We start from the raw sequence: 20,480 nt of genomic DNA, 5'->3' as shown, positions 1-20,480 counted from the left end.
TTTTTTAACTTTTAGATTTTTATTTTTAGATTTTTTAATGTTTTGAATTTATGAATATTCGGTTTTTAAATTTTTGGAATATTACGTTTTTGAACTTGCCAATTTTATTTTTTTAATTTTAACTTTTAAAATTTTTGAATTTGTGAAGCCTTGCATTTTAAATTCTAATTTTTAATTTCAAGCTTAATTTTTTTTATTTTAAAAAATTTAGAGTTTTTAGATATTAGTATTTTTTTATTTCTAAATTCCTGAATTTTTTAATATAAAATTTAAAAAATGTTGAATTTCTGTTTTATTTTTTTATTCTTAAAAATCAGGGCTGTGGAGTCGGAGTCGGAGCCGGAGTCGGTGGAGTCGGGTCTTTTTGGAGACCTGGAGTCGGAGTCGGAGTCGTCAAAACTCGAATAGCCGGAGTCGGAGTCAGCTAAATTTTATGACCTGGAGTCGGAGCCGGAGTCGACAATTTCTGAAAACCCGGAGTCGGAGCTGGAGTCGGAGTTATCTTAAATTCAATAAAATTTATGAACTTTTTTATTGTTCAGTTTTTGTTATAATGCAAATTAATTTACAAAACTTTTAAATGCCTATTTTTTTAAACCTCGTATTGATTTTTTTCAGTTAATTTATGTGTTGATTCAAGAGATTTATCAGATGCCATTATGTTTTGTAACATTTTCAATTTGATTGGATAGCTCTGACTTTGTTATTTCACTTTGATCTGTAAATGATAAATTATAGACAATTTTGGTTGTGCAGGCATTTTTATTAATACTCAGTTGATGCTTGACTCCCTCCTTTTGCTTCTTTCAATTCAAATTTCACAACATTTAAAAACAAAGGATCACTATCAGTACTTAACTAAAATGATAACATTTTTAAAACATTGGTAAGATTGACCAATAAATTGTCAACTATTAGGTATATCAATCTATTACTTGGAACCCAACATGCTTATTTTGTATATAAAAAAAAGGTGCAGGTGGCTATGTTACACATGACCAGTATGACAAAGAACTTTGCTAGATGATTGTTGAAATTTTCGATTAGAACGTCCGGTTCAAATTTCCCTATGATTCCCTTATAATTACACAAGACAACTCTTTTGTGGTCTATTTCGTGGCTCTAAAACAGGCTGTTTGATTTGTAAAGTTTTAAAACATAATATCAATGTCCTATCGAACTAAGGGGATGAAAATTGCAAGTGGAGCTTAACTGCCCTTTTCAGGGCTTTAATTGATTACGAAATAGTTATTCTAAATTTCCAGAAACAGATTTCAGAAGTTTAATAGCCATTTTTCTCCAACTCTTATGGTTCGGCAAATGTCCCCCCATCGGAACATCCGCGGGGCCTCCGGCCACTTCGGAGTGTGGCCACTACTGCCAAAATGTCAAATTTCATGTCCAGTATCAAAATCCATAAAGTTTGATACCCATATTGCCCCAACTCTTATGGTTCGGCAAATGTCCCCCCATCAGAACATCCCCGGGGCCTCCGGCCACTCGAGGTGGTGGCCACTACTGCCAAAATGTCAAATTTCATGTCCAGTATCAAAATCCATAAAGTTTGATACCCATATTGCCCCAACTCTTATGGTTCGGCAAATGTCCCCCCCCCCATTGGAACATCCCCGGGGCCTCCGGCCACTCCGGAATATGGCCACTACTGCCGAAATGTCAAATTTCATGTCCAGTATCAAAAACCCTAAAGTTTGATACCCATATTGCCCCAACTCTTATGGTTCGGCAAATGTCCTCCATCGGAACATCCCCGGGGCCTCCGGCCACTCCGGATTGTGGCCACTACTGCCGAAATGTCAAATTTCATGTCCAGTATCAAAAACCTTAAAGTTTGATACCCATATTGCCCCAACTCTTATGGTTCGGCAAATGTCCCCCCATCGGAACATCCCCGGGGCCTCCGGCCACTCCAGGTGGTGGCCACTACTGCCAAAATGTCAAATTTCATGTCCAGTATCAAAAACCATAAAGTTTGATACCCATATTGCCCCAACTCTTATGGTTCGGCAAATGTCCCCCCATCGGAACATCCCCGGGGCCTCCGGCCACTCCAGGTGGTGGCCACTACTGCCAAAATGTCAAATTTCATGTCCAGTATCAAAAACCATAAAGTTTGATACCCATATTGCCCCATCTCTTATGGTTCCGCAAATGTCCCCCCATCGGAACATCCACGGGGCCTCCGGCCACTCGAGGTGGTGGCCACTACTGTCAAAATGTCAAATTTCAAGTCCAGTATCAAAAACCTTAAAGTTTGATACCCATATTGCCCCAACTCTTATGGTTCGTCAAATGTCCCCTTATCGGAACATCCCCGGGGCCTCCGGCCACTCCGGATTATGGCCACTACTGCCGAAATGTCAAATTTCATGTCCAGTATCAAAAACCCTAAAGTTTGATACCCATATTGCCCCAACTCTTATGGTTCGGCAAATGTCCTCCATCGGAACATCCCCGGGGCCTCCGGCCACTCCGGATTGTGGCCACTACTGCCGAAATGTCAAATTTCATGTCCAGTATCAAAAACCTTAAAGTTTGATACCCATATTGCCCCAACTCTTATGGTTCGGCAAATGTCCTCCATCGGAACATCCCCGGGGCCTCCGGCCACTCCGGATTGTGGCCACTACTGCCGAAATGTCAAATTTCATGTCCAGTATCAAAAACCTTAAAGTTTGATACCCATATTGCCCCAACTCTTATGGTTCGGCAAATGTCCCCCCATCGGAACATCCCCGGGGCCTCCGGCCACTCCAGGTGGTGGCCACTACTGCCAAAATGTCAAATTTCATGTCCAGTATCAAAAACCCTAAAGTTTGATACCCATATTGCCCCAACTCTTATGGTTCGGCAAATGTCCCCCCATCGGAACATCCCCGGGGCCTCCGGCCACTCCGGATTATGGCCACTACTGCCAAAATATCAAATTTCATGTCCAGTATCAAAAACCTTAAAGTTTGATACCCATATTGCCCCAACTCTTATGGTTCGGCAAATGTCCTCCATCGGAACATCCCCGGGGCCTCCGGCCACTCCGGATTGTGGCCACTACTGCCGAAATGTCAAATTTCATGTCCAGTATCAAAAACCTTAAAGTTTGATACCCATATTGCCCCAACTCTTATGGTTCGGCAAATGTCCCCCCCCATCGGAACATCCCCGGGGCCTCCGGCCACTCCAGGTGGTGGCCACTACTGCCAAAATGTCAAATTTCATGTCCAGTATCAAAAACCCTAAAGTTTGATACCCATATTGCCCCAACTCTTATGGTTCGGGAAAAGTCCCCTTATCGGAACATCCCCGGGGCCTCCGGCCACTCCAGGTGGTGGCCACTACTGCCAAAATGTCAAATTTCATGTCCAGTATCAAAATCCATAAAGTTTGATACCCATATTGCCCCAACTCTTATGGTTCGGCAAATGTCCCCCCATCAGAACATCCCCGGGGCCTCCGGCCACTAGAGGTGGTGGCCACTACTGCCAAAATGTCAAATTTCATGTCCAGTATCAAAATCCATAAAGTTTGATACTCATATTGCCCCATCTCTTATGGTTCGGCAAATGTCCCCCCCATCGGAACATCCACGGGGCCTCCGGCCACTCGAGGTGGTGGCCACTACTGTCAAAATGTCAAATTTCAAGTCCAGTATCAAAAACCTTAAAGTTTGATACCCATATTGCCCCAACTCTTATGGTTCGGCAAATGTCCCCTTATCGGAACATCCCCGGGGCCTCCGGCCACTCCGGATTATGGCCACTACTGCCGAAATGTCAAATTTCATGTCCAGTATCAAAAACCCTAAAGTTTGATACCCATATTGCCCCAACTCTTATGGTTCGGCAAATGTCCTCCATCGGAACATCCCCGGGGCCTCCGGCCACTCCGGATTGTGGCCACTACTGCCGAAATGTCAAATTTCATGTCCAGTATCAAAAACCTTAAAGTTTGATACCCATATTGCCCCAACTCTTATGGTTCGGCAAATGTCCCCCCCCATCGGAACATCCCCGGGGCCTCCGGCCACTCCAGGTGGTGGCCACTACTGCCAAAATGTCAAATTTCATGTCCAGTATCAAAAACCCTAAAGTTTGATACCCATATTGCCCCAACTCTTATGGTTCGGCAAATGTCCCCCCATCGGAACATCCCCGGGGCCTCCGGCCACTCCGGATTGTGGCCACTACTGCCGAAATGTCAAATTTTATGTCCAGTATCAAAAACCTTAAAGTTTGATACCCATATTGCCCCAACTCTTATGGTTCGGCAAATGTCCTCCTATTGGAACATCCCCGGGGCCTCCGGCCACTCCGGATTGTGGCCACTACTGCCGAAATGTCAAATTTCATGTCCAGTATCAAAAACCTTAAAGTTTGATACCCATATTGCCCCAACTCTTATGGTTCGGCAAATGTCCCCCCATCGGAACATCCCCGGGGCCTCCGGCCACTCCGGATTGTGGCCACTACTGCCGAAATGTCAAATTTCATGTCCAGTATCAAAAACCTTAAAGTTTGATACCCATATTGCCCCAACTCTTATGGTTCGGCAAATGTCCCCCCCCATCGGAACATCCCCGGGGCCTCCGGCCACTCCAGGTGGTGGCCACTACTGCCAAAATGTCAAATTTCATGTCCAGTATCAAAAACCCTAAAGTTTGATACCCATATTGCCCCAACTCTTATGGTTCGGGAAAAGTCCCCTTATCGGAACATCCCCGGGGCCTCCGGCCACTCCAGGTGGTGGCCACTACTGCCAAAATATCAAATTTTATGTCCAGTATCAAAAACCCTAAAGTTTGATACCCATATTGCCCCAACTCTTATGGTTCGGCAAATGTCTCCCCCATCGGAACATCCCCGGGGCCTCCGGCCACTCCAGGTGGTGGCCACTACTGCCAAAATATCAAATTTTATGTCCAGTATCAAAAACCCTAAAGTTTGATACCCATATTGCCCCAACTCTTATGGTTCGGCAAATGTCTCCCCCATCGGAACATCCCCGGGGCCTCCGGCCACTCCAGGTGGTGGCCACTACTGCCAAAATGTCAAATTTCATGTCCAGTATCAAAATCCATAAAGTTTGATACCCATATTGCCCCAACTCTTATGGTTCGGCAAATGTCCCCCCATTGGAACATCCCCGGGGCCTCCGGCCACTCCAGGTGGTGGCCACTACTGCCAAAATGTCAAATTTCATGTCCAGTATCAAAATCCATAAAGTTTGATACCCATATTGCCCCAACTCTTATGGTTCGGCAAATGTCCCCCCCATCGGAGCATCCCCGGGGCCTCCGGCCACTCCGGATTATGGCCACTACTGCCGAAATGTCAAATTTCATGTCCAGTATCAAAAACCCTAAAGTTTGATACCCATATTGCCCTAACTCTTATGGTTCGGCAAATGTCCCCTTATCGGAACATCCGCGGGGCCTCCGGCCACTCCAGGTGGTGGCCACTACTGCCAAAATGTCAAATTTCATGTCCAGTATCAAAATCCATAAAGTTTGATACCCATATTGCCCCAACTCTTATGGTTCGGCAAATGTCCCCCCCATCGGAGCATCCCCGGGGCCTCCGGCCACTCCGGATTATGGCCACTACTGCCGAAATGTCAAATTTCATGTCCAGTATCAAAAACCCTAAAGTTTGATACCCAAATTGCCCTAACTCTTATGGTTCGGCAAATGTCCCCTTATCGGAACATCCGCGGGGCCTCCGGCCACTCCAGGTGGTGGCCACTACTGCCGAAATGTCAAATTTCATGTCCAGTATCAAAAACGGTGGTTCGGCAAATGTCCCCCCATCGGAACACCCGCCGGGGACTCCGGCCACTCCAAGTGGTGGCCAATTCCAATTCCCGCTCATGCCGGCTGGCCTGCTAAAAAAAGTATCAAAAACCTTAAAGTTTGATACCCATATTGCCCCAACTCTTATGGTTCGGCAAATGTCCTCCATCGGAACATCCCCGGGGCCTCCGGCCACTCCGGATTGTGGCCACTACTGCCGAAATGTCAAATTTCATGTCCAGTATCAAAAACCTTAAAGTTTGATACCCATATTGCCCCAACTCTTATGGTTCGGCAAATGTCCCCCCCCATCGGAACATCCCCGGGGCCTCCGGCCACTCCAGGTGGTGGCCACTACTGCCAAAATGTCAAATTTCATGTCCAGTATCAAAAACCCTAAAGTTTGATACCCATATTGCCCCAACTCTTATGGTTCGGGAAAAGTCCCCTTATCGGAACATCCCCGGGGCCTCCGGCCACTCCAGGTGGTGGCCACTACTGCCAAAATATCAAATTTTATGTCCAGTATCAAAAACCCTAAAGTTTGATACCCATATTGCCCCAACTCTTATGGTTCGGCAAATGTCTCCCCCATCGGAACATCCCCGGGGCCTCCGGCCACTCCAGGTGGTGGCCACTACTGCCAAAATATCAAATTTTATGTCCAGTATCAAAAACCCTAAAGTTTGATACCCATATTGCCCCAACTCTTATGGTTCGGCAAATGTCTCCCCCATCGGAACATCCCCGGGGCCTCCGGCCACTCCAGGTGGTGGCCACTACTGCCAAAATGTCAAATTTCATGTCCAGTATCAAAATCCATAAAGTTTGATACCCATATTGCCCCAACTCTTATGGTTCGGCAAATGTCCCCCCATTGGAACATCCCCGGGGCCTCCGGCCACTCCAGGTGGTGGCCACTACTGCCAAAATGTCAAATTTCATGTCCAGTATCAAAATCCATAAAGTTTGATACCCATATTGCCCCAACTCTTATGGTTCGGCAAATGTCCCCCCCATCGGAGCATCCCCGGGGCCTCCGGCCACTCCGGATTATGGCCACTACTGCCGAAATGTCAAATTTCATGTCCAGTATCAAAAACCCTAAAGTTTGATACCCAAATTGCCCTAACTCTTATGGTTCGGCAAATGTCCCCTTATCGGAACATCCGCGGGGCCTCCGGCCACTCCAGGTGGTGGCCACTACTACCAAAATGTCAAATTTCATGTCCAGTATCAAAATCCATAAAGTTTGATACCCATATTGCCCCAACTCTTATGGTTCGGCAAATGTCCCCCCCATCGGAGCATCCCCGGGGCCTCCGGCCACTCCGGATTATGGCCACTACTGCCGAAATGTCAAATTTCATGTCCAGTATCAAAAACCCTAAAGTTTGATACCCAAATTGCCCTAACTCTTATGGTTCGGCAAATGTCCCCTTATCGGAACATCCGCGGGGCCTCCGGCCACTCCAGGTGGTGGCCACTACTGCCGAAATGTCAAATTTCATGTCCAGTATCAAAAACCCTAAAGTTTGATACCCAAATTGCCCTAACTCTTATGGTTCGGCAAATGTCCCCCCATCGGAACACCCGCCGGGGACTCCGGCCACTCCAAGTGGTGGCCAATTCCAATTCCCGCTCATGCCGGCTGGCATGTCTTGGCGTGTCCATGCCTCCAGGCTATCTGCTCCCGGGCCTCCAGGCCGTCTGCTCCTGATGTGTTCTCGTCGACGTCCAGCAATAGAATGAATTTTCGGGACCGACCGAGCCGAGTTTTGTTGGCTCGTCGACGATCCGGAAATTATTAGGTGGAGTGGGGGTGATTTTAGATACATCAATCTCACGTCTCTCGATTGACTGATTGGGAAGCATTCGCTCATCCAACCAGCGTGCACCAAAAAGAGGGGAAATTTGCCGAGAGGGGAATTCGTCACGTAACGTTTTCGCTTCGCGAAAATTTTGGATTGACACCACGTATAGAAACCTTAGGACAAAGTTCTTTGTCAAAATCAAAGGGTCGTGTTGTAAATATTTGAAACTGACAGAAAATATCAAAAATAAGCTGCAACTAATTTTGAAATCATCATTGAACATATTAAATATATCGATTTCCTCAATGTTTACTATTTCTTTACAAAAATCTGAAAGTGTGCATCCATAAAAATATCGTTGAATCTTACAAATATTTCTTTTAAAATGCCATAAACCGGGGTAACATTGATAAAACTTGATTTTTTTTTTCAAATATTATTCAACCGGTAAGGATTTTATCATGATTTATATGTTTAAACCATGTACTGGGCCGAATCACAAAATGTCCATGTATTCAGTAGAGCTTTGCAAAATAGTTACGTAAATTATTTATTTCAATACCAGGGTGACTTTGATAACACTTTGTTTCTTACAAATTTCAGCCAAAATGTAAGCAAACTGATTTTATATATCATATCAAATCGATTATGAAGGCTAGGTCTCTTTTTTTTTAAATAACAATTAAAAATTCGTTTAACTAGTTTATAAACTTTTAAATAGAAGTAATGGAAATTTCAGGGAAATTAAATAAATAATCCCATTATTCTAAGAGCAGAATCCAATTTTACTTCTTGAGGTACTCTGATTTTGCAAAATCATGTTATAAAAAAAAACTTCAACTTATCAATGTCACCCCGGTTTACAGGTATACGCGCAAGTGTGAGCTGAACATGTGAGTGATGTTATGATTAGTTTTCATTAAATTTTAATTCATTTCGTTGTTTATGCCTCGGTTTATGCATTACTTGTGTGAAGTTATTTTAAGCTGAGATGTGGACTATCTTTGATTAATTCAAAGTTGGGCACAGAGTTTGAGGGTGCTTAATGAATCGAATGTCTACTGAAGGAAAGTTACAAAACATCCTTCAAAATAGCTAATAGGTGGGGGATAGTTAGAGGAATGGAGATTTTATTTAAATTTTTTTTTAGATATTCTTAATACTGAGTTAGTGCTGGAGTCGGAGTCGGAGTCAACAATTTGTTAAAAGCTGGAGTCGGAGTCGGAGTCAGCTAGAGTTGGCAGGCCGGAGTCGGAGTCGGAGTCGTATGAACCTGAAAGCCGGAGCTGGAGTCGGAGTCGGAGTTGGCTTAACTCAGAAAGCCGGAGTCGGAGTCGGAGTCGTCTAAAATATGACCCGACTCCGCAGCCCTGTTAAAAATTTTGGATTTTGAAATATTAATTTTTGCATTTTTATTTTATCGAATATTTAATTTTTAAACTCTTAATTTTTTGAGTTCCTGCCTTTTTTTCATTTATTTTTTATTTTTTAAGGGTTTTAGAACATCCTTCCGATGGAACGATCGTGGCCGGTTCTGGAAAGAAAAGTTCCGGAGAAACGAAGCCCCGATGTGATAGACGACGTTGACGACAAGTGGTGCATGATGCTCCGGAATAGGTTCCAGAGTGGCCAAAGTGTCAATTAGTTAGCGTAAGAACCTTCCTTGGGCTTATACGAACCCAACGCAACAAAAAGCACCTCGATCCGACGCTCCGTATTGAACTGATTCGCGTTCGAACAAAACCGTCGAAATTTTTTATATACACTCAAACCCCGATGGTTTGACACCAACTGTTGTCAAACGAACGGGGTCACGTTTTAGTTTGACACCCCTTTTACACGGAGTTCACACACACTACCAAACGTTTGGTTTGATAGAGTGCGTGAGCGCCGTGTAAAAAGTGACAGTTCTTCACTTTTTAGTTTGACTTTGACCAACCAACGGGGTACAAACTAAAAAAGTGTCAAACGAAAAAGTGACCTACCACCGGGGGTTGAGTGTACACTCAACCCCCGGTGGTAGGTCACTTTTTCGTTTGACACTTTTTTAGTTTGTACCCCGTTGGTTGGTCAAAGTCAAACTAAAAAGTGAAGAACTGTCACTTTTTACACGGCGCTCACGCACTCTATCAAACCAAACGTTTGGTAGTGTGTGTGAACTCCGTGTAAAAGGGGTGTCAAACTAAAACGTGACCCCGTTCGTTTGACAACAGTTGGTGTCAAACCATCGGGGTTTGAGTGTATATAGATTAATTTCTAAATTCCGTAATTTTTGAACATCAAATTTATTTATTTTTTAACTTAAAGATATTTTATTATTTTTTGAATTTTTAATTTATGAATTTCCGGATTTGAATTTTTTAAATATTTAATTTAATAAAAAAAAATATAAATATCACATTTAAAGCATGTTGACTTTCTGTTTTATTTTCAATTTCTGTTTTTTATTTTTTTTTATTTTTAAGAGCCCTGCAGACATGTTTTTCAGAATTTTCGATTATTAAAAAATATTTTCAGATTCTGTATTTTGAATTTTCTCCATTTTAAAATACAAGAATAGAGAAAAGAATTTTTCAAATCTTGGGTTCTTAAGCTTCCTTTTTTGCATTTTAAAATTTTCGAGTTTTTGGATATTTTAAAAATTTTAATTTCTAAATTCCTGAATTTTTGGTCATCAATTTTTTTTAACTCATGGATATTTTTTCAATTTTTGAATTATTAATTTATGAATTTCCGGATTTTTTTTAATTTTTGAATTTTTGAACTTTTAATTTATAATTTTTTTAAATAGTTAATTATAATAAAAATTATAATAAAAATTGATAAATATCAAATTTAAAGCATAATGACTTTCTGTTCTTTATTTATTTTAAATTTCTTAAAGAAAATGAATTTTTGATCTATGAATTTTCAGATTATTTTTTTTTATATTTACTTTTGCACTTTTATTTTTTTGAGCATCTGCATTTAAAATTTTTCTAGAATTTGTTTTCTTTCAATTTTTGAACTATTTTCTTAATTTAGATTTTCTAAATTTCTGAATTATAGATTATTCCAGTTTATTAAATGATTATTGCTACGGATTTTTACTCTGTCTTACTATATTCTGAGCAAAAAACAAATCCGCCCTTTTTTATTCTATGTTAAATATTATATCGAATACAGTCGTTTTTATTTTTAGCCGTATTCAAATATGCAAATTTAAATAATTTGATTTTTTCATCAAAACATAGTGCAAACAAGCACGGCGTGAAGAAACGCCACATTCCGATTTGTTTCCGTTTTGAATTCTGAGTAAAATTCACCCAAATTTGACGAATGGTGTTTACTTAAAAAAAATATTAAAAGTTTACTAGTTTAATTGTTATTCTTTTTTAATTATTATTTAAAATATTAGTTTTGAAATAAACTTATTTTCGATTAGCATTATTTAGCCCATTTCCATCACCCTAATCATATTCCCTTCAGGATCTTTAGGACAGTGTAAACTGTGCTGAACGTTTGACTGTGACAAGAACTGTCAAAACAGAGAGAGAGAGAGAGAAAAACAACTTGCTGTGAAAACAAGCCGCGTCGCGCATTTTCATAAAATTTCCTCTAAATTTTACTCAAATAAATAAGTTTTAAGCGTGAAAATGACTGCAATAGATAAAATACAGGTCCTTGACTCGATTGAAAAAGAACTGATTCTGTGCTTGCAAAGTGCCGGTAAGTTCCCCCGATGCCGACCCGGCCAAAACCAAACACATTTGTTTACAACCAGCTCCTCCTCCCCCGCATTCAAGGCCAAGCTCTACTCGAACTGAGCAAAGAGAAAACCAGCCAAAAGGCGACGGAAACGCACACGAACCAGTTCCTGAAATCGCTCAACATCGTCGAGTCGAAGCTGTCGGAGCAGATCAACTACCTGACGCAGGTTTCGACCGGACAACCGCACGAGGGAAGCGGCTACGCCGCGGCCAAGGTGCTCCAGATGGCGTGGCACCGAATTCAGCACGTCAAGTCGCGCATCAAGGAGCTGGAGGAGTGCAAGATGAAGTACGTGACGGCCACCAACCGGCTGCAGTCCCAGCGGGGCGGTCAGAATCCGACGTAAATTAAGCAACGCATTATTCTCACTTTTTTTTAATTAAACAATTTTATTGGAGCTCTCAACGGTGGGTTCTTCTTCCTTTGGCTGACCGATTCCAAAGAATTTGTTGTCCACCACGAAGCGAACGCACTGCAGCAGCACGTTCCGTTCGTGGCGGATGTCCTTGTCCAGCAGCTTCTCGAGCATCGTGTTTTGGCGGGCGTAACGAAGCTTGGAGTAATCGAGCAAAGGTTTGACCACTTTGGCGGGTTTTGGTTGATCTTCCGGTTTGGTTTGATTTTTACGCTTGCGATTTCGATTTCGGCGATTTCCGGATTTTTCGTCTGTTGTTGGTGGTTGATCTTCTGTTTGTTCAGTTTGCTCTTTCTCTGGCGTTTGTTCCACTTCTGGTACAGATTCTATCTCGCCATCCTCCTCTTCCTCACTTATGTGTAAACTCTCCGGATTGATCGTAGCGCTGTCCTGCTCAGTGATTTCTCCCTCACTCAACGCGGGATCGTCTTTGGAGTCAACCTTCTCTTCCGCTGGAGGTTCTTCCTCTTGCTCGGAGGAAGTCTCTCCACTGTCACTTCCATATCCAGTCAGCAGTGAAAGTGCCGTTTTAACCTTCTCCTTATAGTCCTTCAATCCGGAAGTTCCTTTAAATCCAACTCTGCCCTCATCTTCTCCATTTTCCTCGCTCTGCTCAGTTGGTCCATTAATCTTTCTCTGCCTGAACTTCTTCCTCCCCCGTCCACCTTCGTTTCGAAAGTTCCTTGGACCGCCGCCACCTCCCTCCCTCGGAGGTTCCTGCTGCTGTTGATTTCTGTTAGCAAACCTGCGCTTGTCCTCCTCAATCCGCTCACCCCGACTGAACCGCTCCTCCTGCGCTTGCTGTCTCCGTTCAACGTTCTCCTTGGTCGGGTATCGCTTCCGGCGTTGCTCTCTCCACGCATCGATCTCCTCCGGCGACTGCTTCGTGTCCGTCTGGGCCTTCTCCTGCTGGCGCTGCTCATCATGCACAAGTCTGGAAGTATTTTATACTTAGTCAATTTTGAATAGACGGTCGATTCGAAGCTGGGAACAGAGTTCGCGGGCACTTAATGGATCGAGTAGGAAAAAAGTTTCAAAATCTTCAAAAGAAAAAAAAAAAAAAAAAACTAATAGATTTTGGATAGTAAGATGAAAGATGAATAACCTAAATGACGAAGAACGAACGAAGAATTCTCGATTAAATTTTCAAAAGGCCCTACCCAGTCACGACGTTCTATCAGGATTCTAGCAGAGTTCTCACAGAGCTGCACTGAAAATATGCCACACTTGTTATTCAAGTGCCCAAACACTTGAATGATTGAATAAAGTCACATCGTAGATCTAATTGGTTTGTGTTTCAACATCAATCCAAACCACTATCAAATGCAAGTGTTTGGGCGGTTTACTTTTTGGTATTTTTTAACATGTTATTTTCATTCGGGTGGCTCAAGCTTTTCAATTGTTTTGCTCATGAATTTGTCCCACCGTCTTGAACTATTCAAAGTGATGAGCAAAACACTTGAAAATGATCTTAAGATCTACCCAAAACAGGCACTATTCAAAGTCAGTGTGATTATCCACATCCAGAGTTTTTTTTGAAAAGGACCAATAAACTATTGTCTTTCATATGTTTATAGGACCTAATCAAAAAAAAATCTAGACATGAATTTAATGTGTTTCACTGATTGATTTTTGCGCGACTTTCATCGAAGGCTAGAAGCGAAGCAAGGACCAATAGCACAAAAAACTCTCCCGTCTTCAACTGGCCGGCCGGCGCAGTGGTAGCGTGCACGACTAGCAAGCGAGAACCTGTAAATCGCTTGTACGTACTTTTATTTTTCAACACCATTGAAAATTCAAGTGTTTGGCTATTGACATTATTTCATGGCCAATCACCGAAATTTCAAGTGTTTTGCGATTGATATTTGAGTGCTATGTACAGCAGGGCCTGATCATGTGTAGAACACTTCGTTGAGCTGTGTAAGTTTTGCTCAGTGCAAGGCACTGTTCACTTTGACGTCTCAGCTAGCGCGCCAAAATATTCCTAGCTTTGTTTTGGTCAGAGTAAACAACGTGAAATAAGTTGCCAGTTCGGATATAAATGGCCAGCCAATTTTTTCCGGCTACTTCTGCCTAGTGGCCAATCTAGAGTCTCCAAACGATGAAGTGATGAAACAGCAGAGCCTTTCACATAGTAGCTGTAACATAACCATAACCAAACCCCGCCTTTAGACGGGCTTAGATTTTTGAGCTTAAAAAAGCATAAAATTTCATAATATTTAATGGTTGGAAGTTCCTTGTTTAATGTGACTTTGTCAATGTTTTAAAAAATGTTATTTTTAGGGGTCAACTTTGGCTGCGTTTTTTACAAAATTTTTAACATCTTTGAAATTTTTAAAAAAATTAAAATATTAGATTTTTTTCAAATTTTGAAATTTGAAATTACACGGCCACGGTTTCAACATTTTAATGAAAAAAGTTTGTTTAAATTCATTATACACCTGTCCAGTTGTTTTGCAATCATAAGTTTTAGAATTTTTTCTAAGCATTGACGAATATTTTACTTTTGCGAGAAAAAAAAGTTTTTGCGGAGCTAAACATTGTAATTTTATAAAAGTTCAAAATTTTTTTTCAACAAGCCCAAATAAGCTAAATATGATTATGTGTGTGTGTGCAACCAACTAGACGGGACCACGCGGCGGCTTCTTACAAATTGAGTTGTTTCCATGTATTTTTCAGATTATTAGGCTGGTACAAATATTTTTTAAAGTTTTTGTCACCCCCCCCTTCAAAATTGGCCCGAAAAATCAGGGGGCAAAAAAATATTTTTACAATAAACTTCAAAATTTCAATGAAAATTCAAGTGCAACCAGCTGAAATCAAATTAAAATACATTCTCCTGCGTTTAAAAACATTTTAAGCATGTTTGGGTTTGTTAAAAAATCTTAAGATTTTTTGAAAATTTTCGATGCAATTTTTTTTTTCGATGCAATTTTTGTTTTTGTCAGATCTTAAAAAAAACTAATGATTGCAAAACAACTGAACTAGTGTAAAATGCATTCTAAAACACTTTTTTCATTTAAATGTGAAGACTATGGCTTGTTATTTAAATTTTTATTTTTTTTTATTTTTTTGCCCCCCCCCCCCCCTTGACCTCGGCCAGGGCCGAGGGACAAAAACTTTTTTAAATATTTGCATCGGCCTTAACATTCTATATACACTCAAACCCCGATGGTTTGACACCAACTGTTATCAAACGAACGGGGTCACTTTTTAGTTTGACACCCCTTGTACACGGAGTTCACACACACTACCAATCGTTTGTTTCGATAGTGTGCGTGAGCACCGTGTAAAAAGTGACAGTTCGTCACTTTTTAGTTTGACTTTGACCAACCAACGGGGTACAAACTAAAAAAGTGTCAAACGAAAAAGTGACCAACCACCGGGGGTTGAGTGTATGCAAATAACTCGCATAAGCATTTGGATGGTGATAGCTCTGCTGAGCTTCGGTGACCCATTTCTACGCTGGTTAGCCGAGCGCGAGGTACCCCAGCTTTTATCGACAAGCCCCGCCCTTAAGAATGTTTGCACCAATCGGATTCAAACGTTATTCAGAACTTTCGAACCCTCGTCAAATGGACAAGGACCCAGCGCGTATATAGTTGATAGTAAGTAAAAAAAAGTAAATCTTTCCCAGTTCCTGAGGGGAACACCCTTGAAGAGTATCGGGGCCGGCATTTACAAAGCGGATTCAGTGGCAGTTTCATTCTCAACTTAATGTTAACATGTTAAAGTTAATGTTAACATTCCATAGGTCGCCTCCCTAAGGTGTCGTGATAAGGTCCAGTTTGTGACGGTACACTACCTTCCCTTTACTAAGCAATCAATTCCAGAAGGAAAAAGATCACCAGTTGTGTTGGTCCGAGCCGGGATTTGAACCCCGATCTACCGCTTACGAGGCGGAAGCGTTACCACTGGGCTACGTGGCTCGGTCTTAGTTGATAGTAACAGTATTCCTAATTCCAGTCATAGCTCACCAAGCCGTGATAGCCTAATGGTTAGTATTTTTGCTTACCAATCCAAAGGACGGGGGATCGAACCCCGACTCGAGCTGATTTTTCGTTCATGTTCAAAGTTTCAAGATTAATATTTCCTATACTTTCTCGTTGGAACCCAGGACCATTCGCTTACAAAGCGAACAACGTAACCAGTCAGCCAAGGCCACCCCTCCAGATAAGCTTAATAGCTCAACGCATATAATTTTTTTTGCCCCCTGATTTTTCGAACCAATTTTAAAGGGAGGGGCGACATAAAATTAGAAAAATATTTGCAACGGCCTAAATTGAAAAAAAAATTCTAAGAGTTAAAAAAAAGTATTTTTTGACAATTTTTTTTATTTTTTTTTATTTGCATTCGCATGGAGATGGTGATCTTAGCGGGTTGCAGACTGGATTTCGTTATGTAATGTGATGATTGTCCATTACTGGCTGCTTAGAAATTGATTAAAGGGAATTAAAACCAATTCTACCAGAACAGAACAGGCAGCACCATGAAAGCCAAGCCATTTTATTATTTTTTTTAGATTTAAAAAAAAAGTTTTCAAAAAAATTAAACGTTTAATTTTTTTTTATTTTTAAAATTTTTAAATTTTAATTTTTTTTTTGAAATTTTTTCTTGAATTAAGTTTGAAGTTGAAAAGATATACATTTAGATTTTTTTGATTTTGTAATTTTTTCACACATTTTTTTAAAATTGTTATTTTTTCTCAAAAAAAAAAAATTGAAAATTTTGATGTTTTTAAATTGTTTCAAGTTAAAGAGATATAAATTTAGATTTTTAAATTTCGTGATTTTTTAAAGGGAGGGGCGACATAAAATTAGAAAAATATTTGCAACGGCCTAAATTGATTTTTTTTCAATTTCTAAGAGTTAAAAAAGTATATTTAAGGGGTTTTTTCAGTTCCTAAAATAATAGTATTTTTTCTAAATCTTTGATGTTGAAATTTTAAAATTAAATAAAACTGACAAAAAAATTTTAAATTTCAAAAAATAAAAGTTTAGATTTTTTGAAATATTTTAATCGTTTAAAATTAAGTTTTTTTTTTAAATTTTTGTTGAATTTAGTTTGAAGTTAAAATAAAAAGAAATAAATTTAGATTTTTTTGATTTTGTTATTTTTTCACATAAAACTTTTGAATTTTTTGAAAATTTTGATGTTTTTTAAATTGTTCGAAGTTAAAAAAAATTAGATTTTTTTAATTTTGTAATTTTTTCACTTTAAAAATATTTAACTCAGATTTTTTTTAAATATTCCGTTTAAATAAAATAATATTCAAAAAAAGTTATTACAAATTACGATCGTAATTTCTCGATCCACGATCGAGATTTCTCAACAGTAAAATTACGATCGTAATTTGTCGATGGTAGATCGAGATTTGTCGATGGTAAGTCGTAATCTTACTATCGAGAAATCTCGATCGTGAGTCGAGAAATTACGATCGAATGCAATAATCACCACGTATGAGTTCATAATTAAACGTAAGACAGGCAAAAATAATCTCAAACTAATTCACCTCCAATGCCGCTTCATCACGCCGGGATGTCCCACGAAGGTGCACCCCTCCACGTCGCAGCCCCGATGTTCCGCACAGTGCCTCGCCAGTTCCTCCTCCGTCCGACTGTTGAAGTCACACTTTTCACACCACAGCGCCCAGTTGATCTGGAGCAGCTCCGGAACCACATCCCGCTCAAATCCGCCGGAGCTCCCCTGATTATAGTTATGTCCACCTCGCTGCGGCGGTGGCCCACGGAATCGCTGCTGGTTGTTGTGGTACCCACCTCCACGATGGCCTCCTCCCCGTCCTCGTTGGTTCTGGTTCAGGAACCTCGGCGGAACCGTCGATCCACGCGGTCCGTACATCGGCGGTGGTTGCTTGTCCCGCGACAGAAGCATCCCCGAGGGCGTTGAAAAGTGAGGATTGCGGAGCTTGGTGAAACTGTCTAGGGAGCGGTTGGTTTCATCCTGGAACTTGGGCGCCGGAAGACGGAACGGTTCCTTGCTGTTCGAACTCATCGCGCGCGCCGTAGAAACTCGCGTGCGTGAACCGCGGAGAACGTAAACAAAATAAACGCACGCGAGAGTGACAGATCTAGCAGTGTTGCCAGAGTTGTCGTTTCATCTGGAGTTGTAGCCTTGCCTGAACATTTTCGCTGTCAAAATTTCAAACACAAAAAAAAAATCTTTAGTCTTTCTGTGAGGAGGAGCCGTGTTCGGTCGCCGCTGCTGCCTTTCGGAAGCAAAAATACCAATAATTTTCATTCGAATTTCGTGAATCCGCGTGAACGTTTCGTGCGTGACAACCGTGCGGGTGTAGTGGACGAGTTTACCTTCTAAGATATTGACCGCGCGCGCTTGTGGTCCTGCTCCGACGGAATGAAAGTGGTCCACGGGGAAAAGTTCTCGATTATGTGATCATCTGTGATAGAAGAAGGAGGAAGATTCCCGTCTTTTTTTGTGTGTGGTGCTTTTGTTGTTCCGTTCCGTTTTTGGGAATAGCGCTGGTTGGCTTGTTCTGTGCCCAAGTTGGGAAGTGGTGCTCCGGTTCTCGGAAGAAGCCGATTCTTCAAGTTAAATTGAGTGAAGAAGCGCTCTCGGAACAAAGCAGATTCGACGCAGCGGCTTGCCGGCCCGCGGCAGCGATCTTTCCAAAGTAGGAGGAAGATTCTGTGCCGTCTTCCCGACGTTCCCCTCCCTCTTTAAGTAAGTGATGCTAATTATAAAACGTTGAAATATTTTCTTCGATTTTTTTTCCCTCTCGGTTTTTCCTTCTCTGCTTGTGTGTCTTTATGACCGCGAACGCCGCCGCTGCGAGTGTGTGTTTGTGTGTCTCTCGGAAGATTTTCCTCCCGTCCCGGCGGTCACCATCAGCTCTAAAGGTTAAGGATTCTGTCGCGGAAAAATGCTGCGAAAATAATACGCGAAACTAGCACAGTCCTCGACGACGCTTCCATCTGTTGCTATATTGCTGGTTGTTGCGATGATCCGCGCTTCGACATCGACATTCCTCGGGACACATGACTCTGAGGAGGAAGGCGACGGCGTTGAGTTGGGATGGGATTTCAGAAGAATTTTGCGTTCTCCGGATGTCGGGCACCGGCCGAGAATGAAGACACTTTCCATATGTTGTTGCTTCTCCTTCTGCTGATTTGTTATTGTTGAATGAGAATTGTTCAACTTTTAGAGCAATGCAGTGAATGGTTCGAATTGTTCTGATGTCGACACATGGGTTGGGTTGGAATGGAATTCAATCTTGAAGGAAATGCTGCCAACATACAAGGATATACAAAAAAGGGTCATTGAGTAAAAAGTATGATTCATCGTGTCCTCCTTCCTAGTAGAGACAAGAAAGTATCGTTATCTTTTACCAGGTGAGTCATACTTGCAAACTCTAGGTTTCGGGTTTCGGGAGCTCCGTAAGTAATACGAATCTAATAAACGTTTATTGAATCTAGATATATTTAGAGTGGTCCAAATCCAGGCATTCTCGGCGCTACCTCCTGAAATCAATGATTGGCCCATCACTAGGAATTCCAAATTTGAGCTCATTCTGACCACGGGAACCCCTCCTTCAAATCGCTTAAAGTTTTGTATGGGAAATCCTCAAAATGTATAGAGAAAAGCCACTATTTTGATTTTTACCTGTGGAGGGCGCCATTCAGGTGTAAAACCTTCATTAAAATAGAATTGTTTCGATACTAAAGCTTTTTTTTGCCAGTATTGAAATTCCAAAAGAAATTTCTGAATAATTTTTCAATTGATTGTTGCAAAAATCGTGTCTTTTCGATTTCTCTGACATAAAATATAATCGTTTGAAATCATACAGCGTTGTGATCGTGCTATTTTGTCGCAGTTGCATTTTGTGCAGCCCTCCACAGATTCCCAATATTCGATTTCAATCCAGAGATATTTAAAAAAAACTCCGTGCATTGTTTCGATCTGATTGTGCTATCCTTAACACACCCTAAAAATTGCTGCAAGAGCGACAACTAGCCAAAAGGAATTTAGTCAGAAGACGTTTTGACACACGTGCATGCCCGACTTCCGTTAAATTTTTCGATTATAACTCGGGACTTAGGCAACCAAATTCAACCAAAATTCGGGACAATGCACAACCAAACAAAACATTTTTGTTATTGTTTACATTGCGTGCTTTAGTTTTAGTTTATTCATGGTCAAAAGGAACGTCAAAAAGGAGAAAAAAGCAATATAGTTGACATCTATTTCTAAAATAGGCAAAGTAAAAAAAAAGAAATAAAAAAAAAAGGTTTTCTGGTCAAGGGTCCTGATTGTTCAAAATCAACCACTCCATTCGCGAGCACAAATAGCAGGCGACGCGATACTGTAAATTAAAAATTACAGTCCAGAATCGATTATCGCAATTATCCGAAGTTTAATAATCTGAATGAGACATCGGATAACCAAACCATGAAGAAAAAAATTGTTTTCATTTTTTTCTTTCTTTTAACATTAAATTCGGTTTCTTTGACCCAATTTCAGACAAATTTGAATAGTTAAAAAAAAACGAAGTTGACTTTATAGCTGTCGGCCACCATTGCTAGTACCAACCACTAGTGTCTTCGCCGCCCTGGGCTCCTAAGTGTATGAAAGTATGGCACGGAGCGACGGCGCCGAATACCCATATTTACACAAATAATTTTAGAGCGCCCGCCGCGGGATTCGAACCGGCGACCTCTAGATT

At 41.2% G+C, this 20,480-nt stretch overlaps 3 protein-coding genes across 5 annotated transcripts in view; 2 read left to right on the top strand and 1 right to left on the bottom strand.

Moving 5' to 3' along the window:
- Nucleotides 1–11,159: 11,159 nt before the first annotated feature.
- Nucleotides 11,160–11,772, top strand: LOC120426285 (mediator of RNA polymerase II transcription subunit 11). Its single transcript, XM_039591034.2, has 2 exons — nucleotides 11,160–11,325; nucleotides 11,403–11,772. Exons 1-2 carry the CDS (start codon nucleotides 11,253–11,255, stop codon nucleotides 11,711–11,713), a joined length of 384 nt encoding a protein of 127 aa, XP_039446968.1. The 5' UTR covers nucleotides 11,160–11,252; the 3' UTR covers nucleotides 11,714–11,772.
- Nucleotides 11,737–17,858, bottom strand: LOC120426284 (nuclear FMR1 interacting protein 1). The gene is made up of 2 exons (XM_039591033.2): nucleotides 17,295–17,858; nucleotides 11,737–12,716 (listed from the first exon to the last, which is right to left on the bottom strand). The coding sequence occupies exons 1-2, from the start codon at nucleotides 17,792–17,794 to the stop codon at nucleotides 11,747–11,749; spliced, it is 1,470 nt and encodes a 489-aa protein (XP_039446967.1). The 5' UTR covers nucleotides 17,795–17,858; the 3' UTR covers nucleotides 11,737–11,746.
- Nucleotides 17,859–17,981: 123 nt separating this feature from the next.
- The window catches only part of LOC120426283 (rho guanine nucleotide exchange factor 7), a 39,918-nt gene continuing 37,419 nt past the window's right edge, over nucleotides 17,982–20,480 (top strand). For 2 of the 3 annotated variants that reach the window (XM_039591031.2, XM_039591028.2), the window contains exon 1: nucleotides 17,982–18,481. The gene's annotated coding sequence lies outside the window, so the exon portion shown is untranslated. The remainder of the gene's footprint in view (nucleotides 18,482–20,480) is intronic. The other variant, XM_039591032.2, reaches the window with a different exon arrangement.

This window comes from Culex pipiens, chromosome 2 (assembly GCF_016801865.2).
Source record: "Culex pipiens pallens isolate TS chromosome 2, TS_CPP_V2, whole genome shotgun sequence".
In the NCBI taxonomy this organism is placed as follows: Eukaryota; Metazoa; Arthropoda; class Insecta; order Diptera; family Culicidae; genus Culex; species Culex pipiens.
The sequence above is the reverse complement of the archived record's forward strand: the minus strand, read 5'-3'. Positions and strand labels throughout refer to the sequence as shown.